Below are 16,099 nucleotides of genomic sequence, written 5' to 3'. Positions count from 1 at the left end.
TCGAGTTTTTAAGATGTGTACAAAACCAGTATAGCTTTCTTTAAAAAAAAAATAGAAAACACCGAATATAGCCGATCTTTAAAAAAAAAAAAGGAGTATAGTAGCCCGGCTGTACTGTTTCTTTACAAAAATGGGAAAAACCGAGTATAGCCGCTCAGCTAATCTATTTCTTAAAAAAAAAAACTGAAAAAACTCAGTATAGCTTTCTTTTAAAAAAATTAGAAAAAACCAAGTATAGCCGCTCGGCTATACGATTTCTTTTAAAAAACAATTGAAAAAACCCAGTGTGCTATTCTATTTCTTTTACATTATCACAATATAGATAGTCTCAACAAAGAAAAGAAAAAATCTCTTACGGACGGCTGAGATACATGTGAGAGTAACTAAAGTGCATCTCCATCGTTGATATATATATGATTCAATAATTGGCATGCAAGTTTTTAGTTAGATTATCAACTTCTTTCTGATAGAGACAAATATTCTTACCCCAAATAGCTAAAACTCCCACAAACTTGGTGAGTGTGAAATTTACAAAAGTACCATGTAAGTTGTGCAAAATTTCCAATTAGGGTAAAATGAGGTGCGTATAACACTTTAGCAGGTGCATCTAGTAGTAAAAGCACACCCAATTCTATTAGAAAATCCAACCAGGTTTCATGTGTACACATATTCGTTCTAAGTTCTTCACACAGTAACCAAGTGCTGTTGCAGCACATCCACAAGCCTGCCAAGGAATATCCCCCTGCAAGTGGACAGTGTTGTGCACGAGCTCCTACAGCGCGTGGGCTCTCCATAAACAAAAATAGAAAATTAAAAAGATCAAAATTTCTTTTTTTGCTGTGGAAAATAAAAAAAATTCGTTACCGTTCTGAGAAAGCAGTAAATTTCCAAAATCTTCTTTAAAAAACAAAGAAAAGAAATGTGAAAAAAGAGTCTTTGAGCTCACAGAAAGTTTCAACTATAAGACGCATAAACAGAGAGCAGCAGGGAGAGAGAGAGGGGGATATTCACAGTCAGTGTTTGTGTTCTTCATTGATCTATGTTATTGTTTTCGAAGGTAATTATTATGTTAATCTGCATCATTATTGTTTTTTGCGATCAGTTTTGTGTTCGTTTCACCCATTATTGTATTATTGTACTAATTTCAGCTGGATCTCTTACAAGCTATGGTCTTTTTTGTTATTTTGGGATTTTGATGTTCAATTTTGAGCTGATTTTGTGTGAATTTGAATGGGTAGGAGTTCATATGCTGAAAATCTTGCCTGATTGTTGTGAATTTTGGGTTTTTTTGTTTTTATGTTTATGTCAACTCGAATAGGGTTTATTTTTTTTTGGGTTTGATTCTGTGGGTTTTGGATCTTGAATCTGATTTGCATGTCGGTGACTCAAAATCTAGCTCAAGTCTTCTTAGTCTTTCTAGTCTACCGATTTTCTGATTTAGTCAATTTCTCAAGTAAATTCATGAAATTCTCCGATTTTATTGAGACAGTGTTACTAGGAGTTATTATTATTTTTCAATATTATTATGGGGAAACCGAGCTGTATACTTGTTGAAACGGTTTGCATGCTGAGAAAATGAATGAAAAAGATGATATGGATACAAATGGGTACAATGGAAGTCATATCTATAGTTGTTGATGCAGTCGTAAGTTGATCCAAACAATGTGAATTGTGGAATATCTTTTGGATTCCAATTGGGTTGATTTATCGTCTGTTTGGTCACTGAAAATAAAGAAGGAAAAAGGACATGATATTTCAAGGCTTGTATCTGTATTGCTTTAAATAATCTCGAAAAAGTAGAAATCTCCTCTAAAGTGACTCTTTTTTACAACATTTTCATTGTTTAGAGAAGCCTGTTTCAAAGTTTATCAAGGTGCTTCAAGTATGTATGTGAATATCAGTGCATTTCTGAAATTAGATAATTATGAGTGGTTGTTAGGTTAAAATGTTTGAGTCTGTAGTTTGTTCTTTAGACTTGATTATCTATCTATGGATTCAATGGTTTGTTTCTCAAATCATTGATGAGTTTTGAACTCAAATTGAATAATTTGTTCAAGGTGCTTCAAGTCTTTTGGCTTCTGTCTTGTTGGAGAAGGTTGTTTTCTTATACATTGCTCATGCATAGAGATTATCCTTCTGGTTGACTGATCTGGTGATACCTCCTTTACTCCCTTAGGTTCCTAATTAAGGACTGCTTCATTGGAAGAATGTATTCTGATAGCAAAGATTGCAGTTGGCTACCCATGGGAGCATGCTCATGTGTCATATTTACTGCTTTGTGGTGTGGCTGTTTATCCAGGTGAAGTTAGACCATATGGATAGAAATTTGGGTAAAGGTACAATGGATCAACAGAAAAACTACGAGCAAGTTCGATACAGTACTGTTGAAACTAGAAATGAGGGACATGGGTCTGCCAATCAAAGGTTTTTCCCGGATCCATCAAGTAATATTAACACTAACATGCGACCTCCAGATTACAATGTTGCTGTTGGAGCCAGGCCCGTGTTGAATTACTCCATTCAGACCGGCGAGGAATTTGCTCTTGAATTTATGCGGGAAAGGGTGAACCCAAGGCAGCATTTAGTTCCACATGCTTCAGGGGATCCTAATAGCTCTCCTAACTATATGGATCTAAAAGGCATACTGGGAATTAGCCATACAGGTTCAGAAAGTGGGTCTGATATTTCTTTGCTGAACACAGTAGAAAAAAGTCGTGTCCAGGAATTTGAAAGAAAGGCATCTTATGCACATGAAGATAAGAGTTACTATGATTCGGTACGGTTACCACAAACCTCATCAAGGAATGACATCAATCGAGGACTCAGTCATGTCTCTTCAGGACTATCTGATAGCTCAGTGAGAAAACTGAAGTTTCTCTGTAGCTTCGGTGGTAAAATTTTGCCTCGTCCTAGTGATGGAAAGCTTAGATATGTTGGAGGTGAAACACGTATTATCCGGGTAAACAGGGATATCTTTTGGCAGGATCTTATGCAGAAAATGTTGACAATTTATGAACAAACTCGTGCAATAAAGTATCAGCTTCCCGGTGAGGATCTTGATGCACTTGTTTCTGTTTCTTGTGATGAAGATCTGCAAAACATGATGGAGGAATGCACTGTGCTACAAGATGGGGGATCACAGAAACCTAGGATGTTCCTGTTTTCTAGTCTTGATTTGGAGGATTCTCAGTTTGGTGTAGAAAGCATAGATGGTGATCCTGAGATTCAATATGTAGTTGCTGTAAATGGTATGGACCTAGGTTCAAGAAAAAATTCTATTGCTTTGGCAAGTTCTTCTGGCAACAATTTGGAAGAGTTACTCAGTCTAAATGTTGCAAGGGAGAGCACTCGAGCAGTGCCTGATACAGCTGGTGCTAGCACAGCACCGTCAGCAGCAAATGTGCCTTCCTCAACTAATCAATCTTCTCAATCAGTACTTCCAGGATCTTCAGGTGCTTATGAATCCAATTCACACCCATACCAGGGACAGAAGATGCACAGTGGAGAAGCAAGACAGCATCCACTGACAACTTTCCACACAATGGAGAGCTTCCCTGGGAAAGATGGACAGACTACTGTCCCCTCTTCTGCCCCATTGCAATATGATTTTGGTTCTCACCCTTCTCACTATGCAACGCCTGGAGGGAACATAGATTCAATGGCTATATATGGACAATCCACTCAACAAGGGGGTTTGATTGAAGAGCAGCTATATGGTGGCATACATGGGCAAGATTCAGAATTGCCCAGAAAGGAGGTGAAATTGAAAAGAGATAGCTTAGCGCAAAAGATAAATGAACCTGAGAAAATTCAATCTTTAGAGAAGGAAGCTCCACTAAAGGAAGCAAGAATGAAGAGAGAGAGCTCTCTCCATAAGATAAATGAAAGTGATAAACTTAGGAATTTAGAAAATGAGAACGCTGTTTCTCTACCTCCATATGATGGTTCAGTTCCAAATTATATTTCTAGGGATGAAGCTTCAGTTGCCAATTCAGCAGCAGAGACAGGATCATCTCTGATGGCTACAAGAAGCAACAAAAAGCTCCAGGAACCTCGACAAAATCCAATTACCTCTGAAGATGTAAATGACGGGAAAAGGAACAATGAAGATGACCAATTTCACACATCGAGTGGACCGTCTAATCCTGGATATGGTGGCTCTGAGGTTGATTCCAGATATGGTGACTCTGAGGTTGATTCTATGGACTTTAGCTACCTTGAACCGCCTGTGGCTCCCCAGCGTGTCTATCATTCTGAGCGGATCCCCAGGGAACAAGCAGAATTGAACCGTTTGTCAAAATCTGGCGATTCTTTTGGTTCTCAGTTTATGATAAGTCAGGCACGTTCTGATCACTCACAACCAATTGCGGACTCTGTTGATAAATTGCGTGATGAAAATGTTCCTTTGCAGTCTGAGCAGTCTGGCTTACCTTCAAAACTACAGCATGTTGAAGATGGACTGGCACAATTTGAAAAGTATAAGGAATTTGCTGAAAATATTAACAAAATGAATTCTGATGCTTATCCTGAGGGGCTTGAGCCAAAGGTACAAACTCCTGACTTGAGACATGTAGCTGTTAATTCTGTGGATGGCCATGAAATGGGCCGGCTAAAAGATAACTACAAAGACCCAACTATCAATGATAAAGAAGTGGCTGCGCGGACTCAACTAACTGCTGGTCAAGAAACTTCTGGTAAGCTTAAAGATTCTGCTTCAGTTCCATCAGAATTTGAATGGACTGAGGTTGCCGCCAATAAGGACCAAGGGAATAATGCCGAGGGTCATGTGCATCCATTGTCTTGGACAGAGAACCCAGCTAAAGGTGTTGCTCATGTTGAGTCTACTGCTGGGGTTGGCAACCCAGAACAGGGAGATATTCTCATTGATATTAATGATCGATTTCCTCGTGATTTCCTGTCTGATATATTTTCCAAGGCTAGAATCTCAGGGGACCTTTCTGGCATGAGTCCACTTCCTGGGGATGGAACTGGCTTGAGCTTGAACATGGAGAATCATGAGCCTAAGCATTGGTCATATTTCCGAAATTTGGCTCAGAATGAATTTGTTAGAAAAGATGTTTCCCTTATGGATCAGGACCATCTGGGTTTCCCATCCCCACTGACCAATCTTCGAGAAGGAGTTGCAGTAGATTACAGCTATCCACCTTTGAAGCCTGATGGAGTTGTTTTCGGTCACACTGACTCCCATATAAATTTTGATGAGGATATTCGTCAAGAATCATCTGGTATAGCCAGTCCCAACACCATGAATTTAGCTTCAGAATACAATCCCTCTCCACCCAAGGGAATTGAGAGTGAGCAGCTGGATGGGGTAAATCATGGAATACGAGAATCAGAGTATGAGGTATCTCTATCTGCTCCATATTTTTACTAGTAAATCACACTATTACCATCTTGATTGCCTCTGACCAATTTTCATTTGCACTTTCTTATAGGATGGCGAGCTAAATACTCAGAACACAGGTTCTCTTGTTGATCTTTCTCGGGGAGAATTTGATATTAGTACCTTGCAGGTATGACAGTCAGTTTTTTTCTATTTGCAATATGCGAAAGTTAAAAGTAATGCTCTTCTCTGGAACCTATCCGTGAACTATACAGATTCATTTTTCATTTATTTTCTTTTCCTGGGTATAAAATTTTTACAAATTTATAAATAAACCCAATCATAGACATGTATTTATAAAAAAACCCAAGCACTATTTAAACATAGAAACACACCCAAAATCAACCCAAAAGTCAACTTTTTGGGTGTGTTTATAAATGGGTTTTGAGTGTGTGTAATGATGGGTTTTGGGTGTGTTTATATGTTTAAATAGTGCTTGGGTTTTTTTATAATTTCAACCCCCATTTTGGGTGTTTTAGTGAAACTCCCTAAAATTTTCCCATATCCTTGTTCAATTAAAGCCAAGGCAATGTTTGACTAAAGCTTAGTAGTACTTGGGTTGCATTTGGGAGCAATTTTTTTGCCTTTCCACCATAGAATTATGCCGCTTCAGCTTGCCTATTAGATGTGTTGACAGTCCCCCCCATGTCCTCTTTAGTGGTTCTGTTGTCATAGGAACCCCCAATCTGGAAACCACCAATCCCTCAAACATCACGTGTTTTGTATAATATTCCTCTACTACAATGGCACTGCCATTACTAACTTAGCTTTGAACTTCTTCTTACTGTTGTTTGCACCCTGCCAAATCTAGGTTAACAACTGTTTGAATCTAAATCGCTGTCTAAAAGAATATATCAAATATAACTTGTGCCCTTTGTCATATATTTTGGTTTTGTTTTGTCCATTACAAGTTTCATTGTCATACTAGTCTCGAAATGATCTAAACTTTTGCACATCAGAAGTGATTGATGAAACATCTTTGCAATGCATTCATCATATTGCGTCAGACATCCATTTTTTCCTTCTGATTATCATCTGTCCTCTGTTCAGTTGATGCAAATGGAAATTGTGAAATCTGTTAATTCTCTTGTTGGTCATCTATGAATTTCCTAGCAGATCATAGAGAATGAAGATCTTGAAGAGCTTAAGGAATTGGGTTCTGGCACATTTGGGACAGTTTATCATGGAAAATGGAGGGGAACAGATGTTGCCATTAAGCGTATAAAAAAGAGCTGTTTCACAGGGCGCTCATCAGAGCAAGAAAGACTGGTGAGTTGGAACAGAGTTTTTTGTTCAGTAATTCACTAAGCTAGAGTCAGAGTGAGTCATTTTTTCAGTCTATGGTGATGAATATCTCCAATATCATCTTATGCGTAATGAAGGCAATAAAGAATCCATAAATTTAATTTTAGTTGGCTGTGATCGCCCCATTGTCTAGTCTGAGAGTTGTCCTTGTTTCAGATATTTATGATAACCTCTGGGTGCTGGCTGTTGGAGGGCAGCCTTCACCTACAGCGTTGTGCTCATTAACTAGTAATCATGTGACATACCAATAACAATAACTGTTGATCCTCTTTTTCTTTCTTCTATTTTTTCTTTGTTTCCAGACTGTTGAGTTCTGGCGTGAAGCCGAAATTCTTTCGAAGCTTCACCATCCAAATGTGGTTGCATTTTATGGTGTTGTCCAGAATGGACCAGGAGGAACACTAGCCACTGTGACTGAGTTCATGGTGAATGGCTCTCTGAGGCATGTTTTACTTAGCAAGGAGAGGTAATATTTCTTTCTTTAGTTATGTCAAAGATGCAATCCTTTGCAGTGTACCAGACTCTCCAATCTTCTTAGTCTTACTTTGGTTTTGTGAATGTCCAGACATCTTGATCGTCGTAAGCGGCTCATTATTGCTATGGATGCAGCATTTGGAATGGAATATCTGCATTCAAAAAACATAGTACACTTTGATTTGAAATGTGACAATTTGCTTGTGAACTTGAAAGACCCTTTACGACCCATTTGCAAGGTATTTGTACAATTCTTGCTGTCTTTGTAAGATTCTGTAGTTGATTAGGAATTCAAGATGGAATCTTGCTTATTAAATGGGTGATTATCGTCGTTTTTTCTTCTTTTCCGAAGTAATTATGTTCTAAATCAAACAAGTATTTAGCAGAAAATTCTTGAATTTTGCAGGTTGGAGATTTTGGCTTGTCAAAAATCAAAAGAAACACCTTAGTTACTGGTGGTGTGAGGGGAACCTTACCCTGGATGGCTCCAGAGCTTCTTAATGGTAGCAGTAGTAAGGTTTCTGAAAAGGTAGGATACTGCAGTTCATTTCTAAATGCTTACTGGTAGAAAAAGAATATTACTAACGCATAGTTCAGCTGATTGTTGAACTTATATACTCTACAGGAAACACTGACTTAAGTGGATAATATGCAGTTTAAAATCCAATGGAGGATGACTTAAATCTGTTCTTGTCTGCCTTTTAGGCTGATACAGTACTTGTGTGCGTGTTTGTTCAAAATAGTTTAAGCAATAAAAATAACTGAGACCAAAAGGAGAAAAAAGTTATTCAGTATTCGAATGCATGAAAGTTAGAGATTCTTGTGGTTTTCATTCCTGATATCATTCAGCCAATTTCTTTCTCCGTACATTGATGCATGTCATTGAGCCACTTTTTGCCTGTTGGCAGGTTGATGTATTCTCCTTTGGTATTGTCTTATGGGAGATACTAACTGGTGAGGAGCCTTATGCCAATATGCATTATGGAGCAATCATAGGTGAGTACTAGGCTCTCTCTTCATGATGTCTCACTCGGCTTCAGTCCGATGTTCAAGCACATTTAGTATCTTGTTAATTTTTGCATAACATAATGAACCAGTATCCGTAAAGTTAACTCTCTCAAGAAGTTGATGCTCGCGTCCTTCCCTTGTTGATTTCATTTATTTACTTATTTTATTTAAAGTTACTTTTAAGTAGCATATTGTCAGATTTGGTTGAGTTTAGGGATTTCAATTCATTCATGTAATGAATCTTTTCAGAAAACAGATATTCAGTTTTCATAGATTGCTAACTTTAAGCACTACAAAACCAGTCATTAATGATAAAGTTGGATCTTTAAATTCTATATGGCCTGGTTTTGCATAGAACAAGAGGAATCTAACCATTGAACTAGAATAGGCTGATGAATCATGAATGAAGTAAAAGGTATTGTAGATTAATTTTAAACTTTATGAAAAATCTATTGGACGGCTAAACTTATTGATCAACAAAGAGCATTTGTCCTGTTCTTAACTATGACATTGATTAATCCTACTGGTTTTGCACATGTTCATTGCTCACCTGCTGATTTTTCATGTATGGAGAGTCAAGAGAATAGAGAGAAAGAAAGGCTGGAAATTGTACTAAACTTGGATTCCCCTTCTTTGTTTGCAGGAGGCATTGTGAATAACACATTGAGACCACCTGTGCCAGGCTATTGTGATTCTGAGTGGAAGTTGCTAATGGAGCAATGCTGGGCTGCTGATCCCATTGCTCGCCCATCATTTACAGAAATAACCAGACGCCTGCGGGTGATGTCTGCAGCTTGCCGAACTAAACCACAAGTTCAAGGACAGAGCCAGGTACCCAAGTAGCAGGGTTTGATATGATTCACTCATGCAATCTTAGCTTAGCATGAGTTGAGCATAAGAATTTCTTTATACTCCATATAGGTTGTGTGTATTATATGAGAAGGGAGAAGGGCTCCCGTTGTAATGGTGGAACTATAGGGTTTGGGTCTAAAACCTTACTGGACGACGGAATGATTGTGTTGTGTATTGGTGCATAAATGGGAAGAATTGGTTTATATGTAAATCTTATTTCTGTGTTCATAGTAAATACAAATTTTACTCTTCGTTGAAAGAGAAGTGGGGTTGGTTTAAAGTCCTTGCTATTATTCGTTTGAAGCCATACGCCGCATTTCCCATTCAGAATTGGTCTCTTGATTCATTTGACGCCGACGCCGTGCATTATCCAATCAAATGAAAGGAGTTATATTTACTTAAAGAAATTTATAAAAAGAAAAAAGAAAGGAAAAGAAGAAGAGTAGAAACGTGGTGCAAAAGCATATATCTATTTTTTTTTAAAAGCAAACGATCTAAACTAAAATTTATCGAAAAGAAAAACTTGACCCTTAATTTCAAAAATGTCAGTTTTTGTAAAAAAAATTCAAAATTTAGCAGAAAACTCACTTAAATATACACAAATGCCCTCAAATTTGAAACCCACATAAACCTAAAAAAGAAACTTATTAAAGATAACTTTGGAATATTTCCTCCAAACACTTTTCCAATCACCTCTCTATTTCTTTTTCATTTATTTTTTCCTTCTTTCGTTTGTCTCCAGCATCACTCCCTTTCTTTCCCTTTTCTTTTTTTCTTTCTTCTTCTCCCGTATGCATATCTCTTTTTTTCTTCTTCTCATCTTCTTCTCTCCCATTTGTCTCCAAACAAAATGTATGTATGTATTTGGCAAATTTTTTTTTTGTATTATTATGGCAGCAATATGTCTGCGAACAAACTCTATGTACAAAGATTCCCAATGTAATAGGGTTTTCTTTTTTAGGTTTATTTGTGTTTTAAATTTGAGGGTATTTGTGTCTATTTAGGTGAATTTTTTGCTATATTTGAAATTTTTTACAAAAATTGACATTTTTGAAATTAGGGGTCAAGTTTTGGCTATTTTTAATAAATTCTCCTAAACTAGAGGGGAGGTCAAAGCATTTATCTTATGTCTACTACATTTTGCATGCTAGTTAGTTAATAATGTATAATAATCTGTTAATAATGTGTAATAATATATATATATATATATAAAGCAAAAGGTAGAGAACGGGGAAATATTCAAAATGTCAGAAAATGCCTTTGGTTAATGCAAATATTAAGAATTGAAATTATTAATTAAATGAGAATAATATGGTAAATTCACACTTTTTCATATTAAAAAGAATTTAAATGAAAAGAAAAATCAGATAATGGATCCTATTTTTATGGAACACAATTACCTATTATCTTTTTTAATTCTAAAGCAAATTTAAAACATTTATAATAAAAAAACCTCTCGTAAGCGCGGAAGCGCATGTGGAGAGGCTAGTAACAATAATCTATATCTATATATATAAAGCAAAAGGCAGAGAATGGTGAAACATTCAAAATACAATAAAATGTCCTTGGTTAATTCAAACATTAAGATTGAAATTATTAATTAAATAAGGATAATATAGTAAATTTACATTTTTTTTCATATTAGAAAAAATAAAATAAAATAAAATAAAATAATAGGTCCTATTTTTATGGAACATAACTACTCATGTTATATTTTCTTAATTCAAAAAATAAAATAAAAAATAAAAAATAAAATCATTTGGCACATGCGTGAGCATGTGCCAAGGGGCTAGTATATATATATAAAGCAAAAAGTAGATAATGGTGAAACATTCAAAATGTCAGAAAATGCCATTGGTTAATGCAAACATTAAGAATTGAAATTATTAATGAAATAAGAATAATATGGTAAATTCACACTTTTTCATATTAAAAATTAAAAGAAAAATAAGATAATGGATCCTATTTTTATGGAACACAACTACCCATTATCTTTTTAAATTCTAATATAATTTTTTTAAATAAAAAAAAGCCTCTTGCAGGCGCGGAAGCGCGTACGGAGAGACTAGTAGTAATAATGTGTAAAAACATGTTTCTATAATAACAATAATAATTAGGGTTGGGCATCAAAATCGGAATACCGAAACCGTCTTGAAATCATGCCAAACCATGCCAATCTCGTGCCATCCCATTTGGTATTGAAGTGTAAATGGGATGATACCGTGTCATCCCATTACTGTTTGGCACGACATCGGTTCCAGATTTATGATCTCGTTTGGTGCCATACCATACCGAACAGTACCAGGCAAAATAATAAATCCCAATTTCAAATTCCTCCTCTCCCACGAATATTTTGACTCTTCCAGCTTTGTTTCCTTCGTCTCCATTCTCTTTTCCTTTACTTCCCTCTTTTCTTCTATTTTCTCCTCCTCCTCTGCTCTCTCTCCCCTTCTCCAAAGTGTATAAAATTGGTGGAAAAGGAAAGCCCAAAAGTCTCTTTGAGTTTTTGTGTAGAAAAATCAGGGGTCGAAGATCGTATTCTTGGTTGGTCTTGAATCAAGACTTGATTGTTTGTTTTGTTTGTATTAGGCTTGATTCGTGAAAGCGAATACGAATGTATTCAATGCATCATATAATTTGGTAGGTCTTGAATAAGACTCTTGAATCTTGATTGTTTGTAAACTTTGTATCAGGCTTGATTTATAAAAATGGCAAGATTTCTGAATTTTTGCAGGATTTTTTGCAGTATCAACATTGATACCAAATCATACCGGTCTCCGTTTGAGTCCGGTATAGTTTAAACATGTTCTCAGAAACTTTCATCCTGTGTCATCCCATCCCGATTCTCCTATCCGAAATTGACACTGAGATGACCTCCATCCAGTGTCATCCCTTACCGTGCCCACCTATAATAATAATAGGAAAAATGATTGAAAACTCCAGTAACCGAACCAACTTGACAAATAAAGACGACCAAATAAGTAGATAAAATGATAATAACCAGTGTTATAACTTAGGCTTATTAAATTGATGTGAGAAGGATTTATTGGAAGTTTGGCCGTCACCCCACCTATAGTAGGGGATGTAAGGATTGATACATAAAATAACTTTTTATTTGATTGATAATCATATAAAGCAGAAGATATTTTAGCCATTTGCATCAAGCTCAAACTTCCTTCTTGCATGCGTGCTCCTCTGGAAGCATACACTATAATAAGAGGTAAAAATTGATTGGTAGCATACTCGGCCAAACGTGTGATTTCATAATTTATTTAATTATGAAATTCGGTTTCTGTGGCGACTTGGTTACCAACTTTTATTTACCAACCTATGTGGCATGTGATATGGCCTCTTATAAATTTATATTGCCAACCATGTCCTTCGACTGCTTATGGATATTAATATTATGCCCTCTTATAAATTGATATTGACAACCATGTCCTTCCATAAGAGATGATGAGGAAGCTGTTTGCTCTGATAATAGCCGCCCACGACGTCTCAGTCTCTTACAGTACCAGTTGCGTATTATATAACGGTGCTCTTCAATCGGTGTTAACGAACTCTCAACTCTCAAAGGTAAGCTCTTTTTCTCAAGTATGCATAAAACTGTCTACCATAATTGAGAATTGGGAACTGGGTTGTGGTTAGGCAGCCCTCGTTTTCGTAGGGTACACAATATGTTTGAGGAAAAGCCTCACAGGACCCATCCAATATTAATTTGATGGTTCCTGTAAAAACAGTTCAAAAGCAATCTACCATTAAGTGAGCTTCACCTGAATTTGGCCATTTGGGTGTGGAAGCAAAGCAACAACATTTACATTAGCTTTTGCCTCTAACAAAGAAAAGAAAAAGTATTGCATTTGGGTGGGGATGATGTGCCGTTCTGGAAAAGATTTCCTTTTTGGTTGAATACCCATGTTCTTTCTATTTCTTTTTTATATTATTGTTCATTCATTCGCAATACTGCTCAGCTATTATATATTGGCTTTGAAATGACATCATGGCTATTGGCTGACTGTTCTGCACATAAAAGATACACCATTAGCTAAAGGATTGAAACATTTTATTCATTGGTTTTCTTTTCACACTATGTTGTTTGTTGTACTTGTTTTTTTAATTTTAAATTAAATTAATTAATTAATTAATTTTTTTTTTTTATAACCAGGAGACTGGGCTCTAGGGATAATAACATAGATAGATGTTCCATAAGCCTCCAACAGTATCCTCTGCTTTGTGGGAACCATATCAGAAAGGTGATCTAGTCCTTTCATTTTCTATCTTCAAGCTTGTACTTTTAGAAGCAATTTTACAATGAACATGTATTGATTTTGCTTAATTCTGCAGGTGCTTGCCTCTGTACCATTGAGTTCAAGCGAACTCAACTATCAGCTGCGAGTTCATATAGTGTCGGGTTCAAGGTTCTAGTCTCTCCCTTTCATTATCCCTTCTATCCTTATTGTTTGTTAACTATTTGTATATTACAAACATGCATAGTAGTTGAAAGATTTGATTAATTATTTTTACAAGCACCCTATCCATTTTCTCAGCAGTTGCTGTTGCCTTTTTAGCAGAGCTTGTAGCATACAAGCTCATATTAGAGCCAAATAATTCCTAAGTATATCATGGAATATTGAATGCTAATATCCATTACCAGACCCAACCAATGTTGGTTCCAATTTCTGGGCTGTTAAGAGGTAGTGAGCACCTGTCAGTTTCCATCTGCAGGATTTCATTGAGTAAATTCATCTATAAGATCTTTTAAAGTCTTTGAGGACTTGATGTCATATGGGGCTATGGAAATGCCTTGACATAGGATTTGAGCATCAAAGGTATTTACCATATATCATCCACCATGATGTGGTGCATTGCATCAATACTTGGAGTCGTGGTAGATGTCTGTCTCCAGAAATGGTTAGAAATGTCTGAGTACTGTAAACTTGTTATGGAAATTTTCTTCTGGTTTTAATGAGAACAGTGCGTTGGTTTTGACAAGTGCTCCAACTTTTTTATTTTCATCCATAATAATTGGTTCCTCAAAACTTCTAAAGACTTCTTCAGTCTTTAGAGATATGCCCTTTAGGGTTATTTGGTTGGATTGGAAAGCAGCCATTTCCTAGCTATAGGTTGTGTGTGCGCTACTGGGGTTCTTTTACCAGTAGCTTACGGTTTTGTTCAGTCTAGCTGCTCTTTCTTTGTTTCTGTTTTTGTGTGGCCACCTTGCAATAAAATTTGTTTCCTTTTCTAAAAAACAAAATTGGTTCCTCAAATCTAAGGCAGAGTTGATTGTTTCCATGTGAGTCTGCAAATGAAATTGACAATAAAAAAATACAAGAAATAAGGGATGAAAAAGTATAAAAAAAAATTACTCGTGGAGTGGCTGGTTGAGAAGCACTGTGCTTCTCACAACTATTTAATTAGTTTCTTACATGTGTTCCTAGCGGTGTTACACCCTGCGGCTACTGTTATTGTGATTTGTGACAGTACTGCTGCTTTGAGAATATCTTCCTCCTTAATTTGTATATTCATGCATGTAGTTGTGAGTTTGACTTTCATCCTGGAACTGGACACTCAAGTTTTATTCAAAATGCAGTTTGAGCATGGAAAGCTTCATAAAGGAGGAAGCATTTTGGGAACTATCTTTTCTGCCAGTAGGAAGCCCAGGGTAGAACCAACCTTAAGGAAGCGAGAAGCATATCCCCAAAATGTGGATCTTCCACCCGTACTACCTAAGCAAAAGAAGAAACCCTATCCTATTCCCTTCAAGAAGATCAAGCAGGTTGCAAAGGAGGACAAAAAACTTGCAGAAATGGGTATAGAGAAGCCCCTCGACCCTCCGAAAAATGGATTACTTGCCCCTGATTTAATTCCTGTTGCTTACCAAGTACTAGATGCGTGGAAAGTTTTAATTAAAGGCCTTGGACAGCTGTTGCATGTTATTCCTGTATACGGCTGCAAGTAAGTATGTATTTTTTATGTTCTGTATCCATTTTTCAAAACTTCTGATGTGGCTTTATATAGTTATGTACTAATCTTTTAACAATCTAGGTTAAAAATTGGAACGTTGAATTGTTTTAGCTCTTTTGCAGTGAATGCTCTGAGGTTCATGTGAGCCACTCTGGTCATCACATGCAGGACTGTCTTGGCCCAACCAATTCCAAGCGCCGAAGCTTCCATTCCTGGATTAAGGGTTCTATCAATGACATACTTGTACCCATCGAGGCATATCATCTGTATGATCCTTTTGGTCGGCGCATTAAGCATGAAACTAGATTTCAGTATGACAGGATTCCAGCTATCGTGGAGCTGTGCATCCAAGCTGGTGTGGAAATAACGGAGTACCCTTCACGTCGAAGAACCAAACCTATCCGAATGATTGGAAGGAAAGTAATTGATCGTGGTGGATTGGTTGAGGAGCCACAGCCATGGCGTGCTGCGAATCCATCTTCACTTGTTGATCTCGATACACATGGGGCTTGTGAGCGGTTTCCACCTCCCCTGCCATCAGACATTCCCAAGATTGCACAGGAGACAATGGATGCATATGAAACTGTGAGGTTCGGGGTCACGAAGCTGATGAAGAAATACACTGTGAAGGCTTGTGGGTATTGCACAGAGGTTCATGTTGGACCTTGGGGTCACAACGCAAAGCTTTGTGGGGAATTCAAGCACCAATGGAGAGATGGGAAGCATGGTTGGCAGGATGCTACCGTGGATGAAGTTTTCCCACCAAACTATGTATGGCATGTCAAAGACCCTAAAGGGCCTCCAATGAAAGGTGGTGCACTCAAGAAGTTCTATGGGAAGGCTCCTGCCGTGGTAGAGGTATGCTTGCAGGCAGGTGCACAGATCCCTGAGAAATACAAACCCATGATGAGGCTTGACATTGTAGTACCTGACAGTGAGGAGGCACAGTTAGTTGCCTGACGATATGACATTGTTTTTGTGCAGCATACTGTGAAGATTGTATATTATTGTATGCAAACTCTGAATCTCTACTGTAAATCTTTGAGGCTTGTGTGCAAACTGTGGCATCATCATCATCACTTCATCAGAAGA

The 16,099-nt window shown here is 37.1% G+C and overlaps 2 protein-coding genes across 3 annotated transcripts; both read left to right on the top strand.

Annotated features, from left to right (window-relative positions):
- Window positions 1-881: 881 nt before the first annotated feature.
- Window positions 882-9,254, top strand: LOC103325479 (kinase superfamily with octicosapeptide/Phox/Bem1p domain-containing protein). Its single transcript, XM_008227646.2, has 9 exons — window positions 882-1,057; window positions 2,177-5,365; window positions 5,457-5,534; window positions 6,521-6,673; window positions 7,012-7,175; window positions 7,275-7,422; window positions 7,590-7,712; window positions 8,092-8,179; window positions 8,835-9,254. Exons 2-9 carry the CDS (start codon window positions 2,252-2,254, stop codon window positions 9,032-9,034), a joined length of 4,068 nt encoding a protein of 1,355 aa, XP_008225868.1. The 5' UTR covers window positions 882-1,057; window positions 2,177-2,251; the 3' UTR covers window positions 9,035-9,254.
- Window positions 9,255-12,476: 3,222 nt separating this feature from the next.
- Window positions 12,477-16,066, top strand: APO1 (APO RNA-binding protein (DUF794)). Of its 2 annotated transcripts, none has more exons than XM_008227645.2 (5): window positions 12,477-12,619; window positions 13,209-13,296; window positions 13,388-13,461; window positions 14,634-14,998; window positions 15,130-16,066. In XM_008227645.2, the coding sequence occupies exons 2-5, from the start codon at window positions 13,242-13,244 to the stop codon at window positions 15,965-15,967; spliced, it is 1,332 nt and encodes a 443-aa protein (XP_008225867.1). In that variant the 5' UTR covers window positions 12,477-12,619; window positions 13,209-13,241; the 3' UTR covers window positions 15,968-16,066. The 2 variants fall into 2 exon arrangements, with proteins under 2 accessions (XP_008225867.1, XP_088905156.1); XM_089049030.1 differs by lacking the exon at window positions 12,477-12,619 and adding an exon at window positions 12,924-12,947.
- Window positions 16,067-16,099: the final 33 nt, after the last annotated feature.

Source organism: Prunus mume, linkage group LG3 (assembly GCF_029339155.1).
Source record: "Prunus mume cultivar Tortuosa linkage group LG3, ASM2933915v1, whole genome shotgun sequence".
Lineage (NCBI taxonomy): Eukaryota > Viridiplantae > Streptophyta > Magnoliopsida > Rosales > Rosaceae > Prunus > Prunus mume.
The sequence above is the reverse complement of the archived record's forward strand: the minus strand, read 5'-3'. Positions and strand labels throughout refer to the sequence as shown.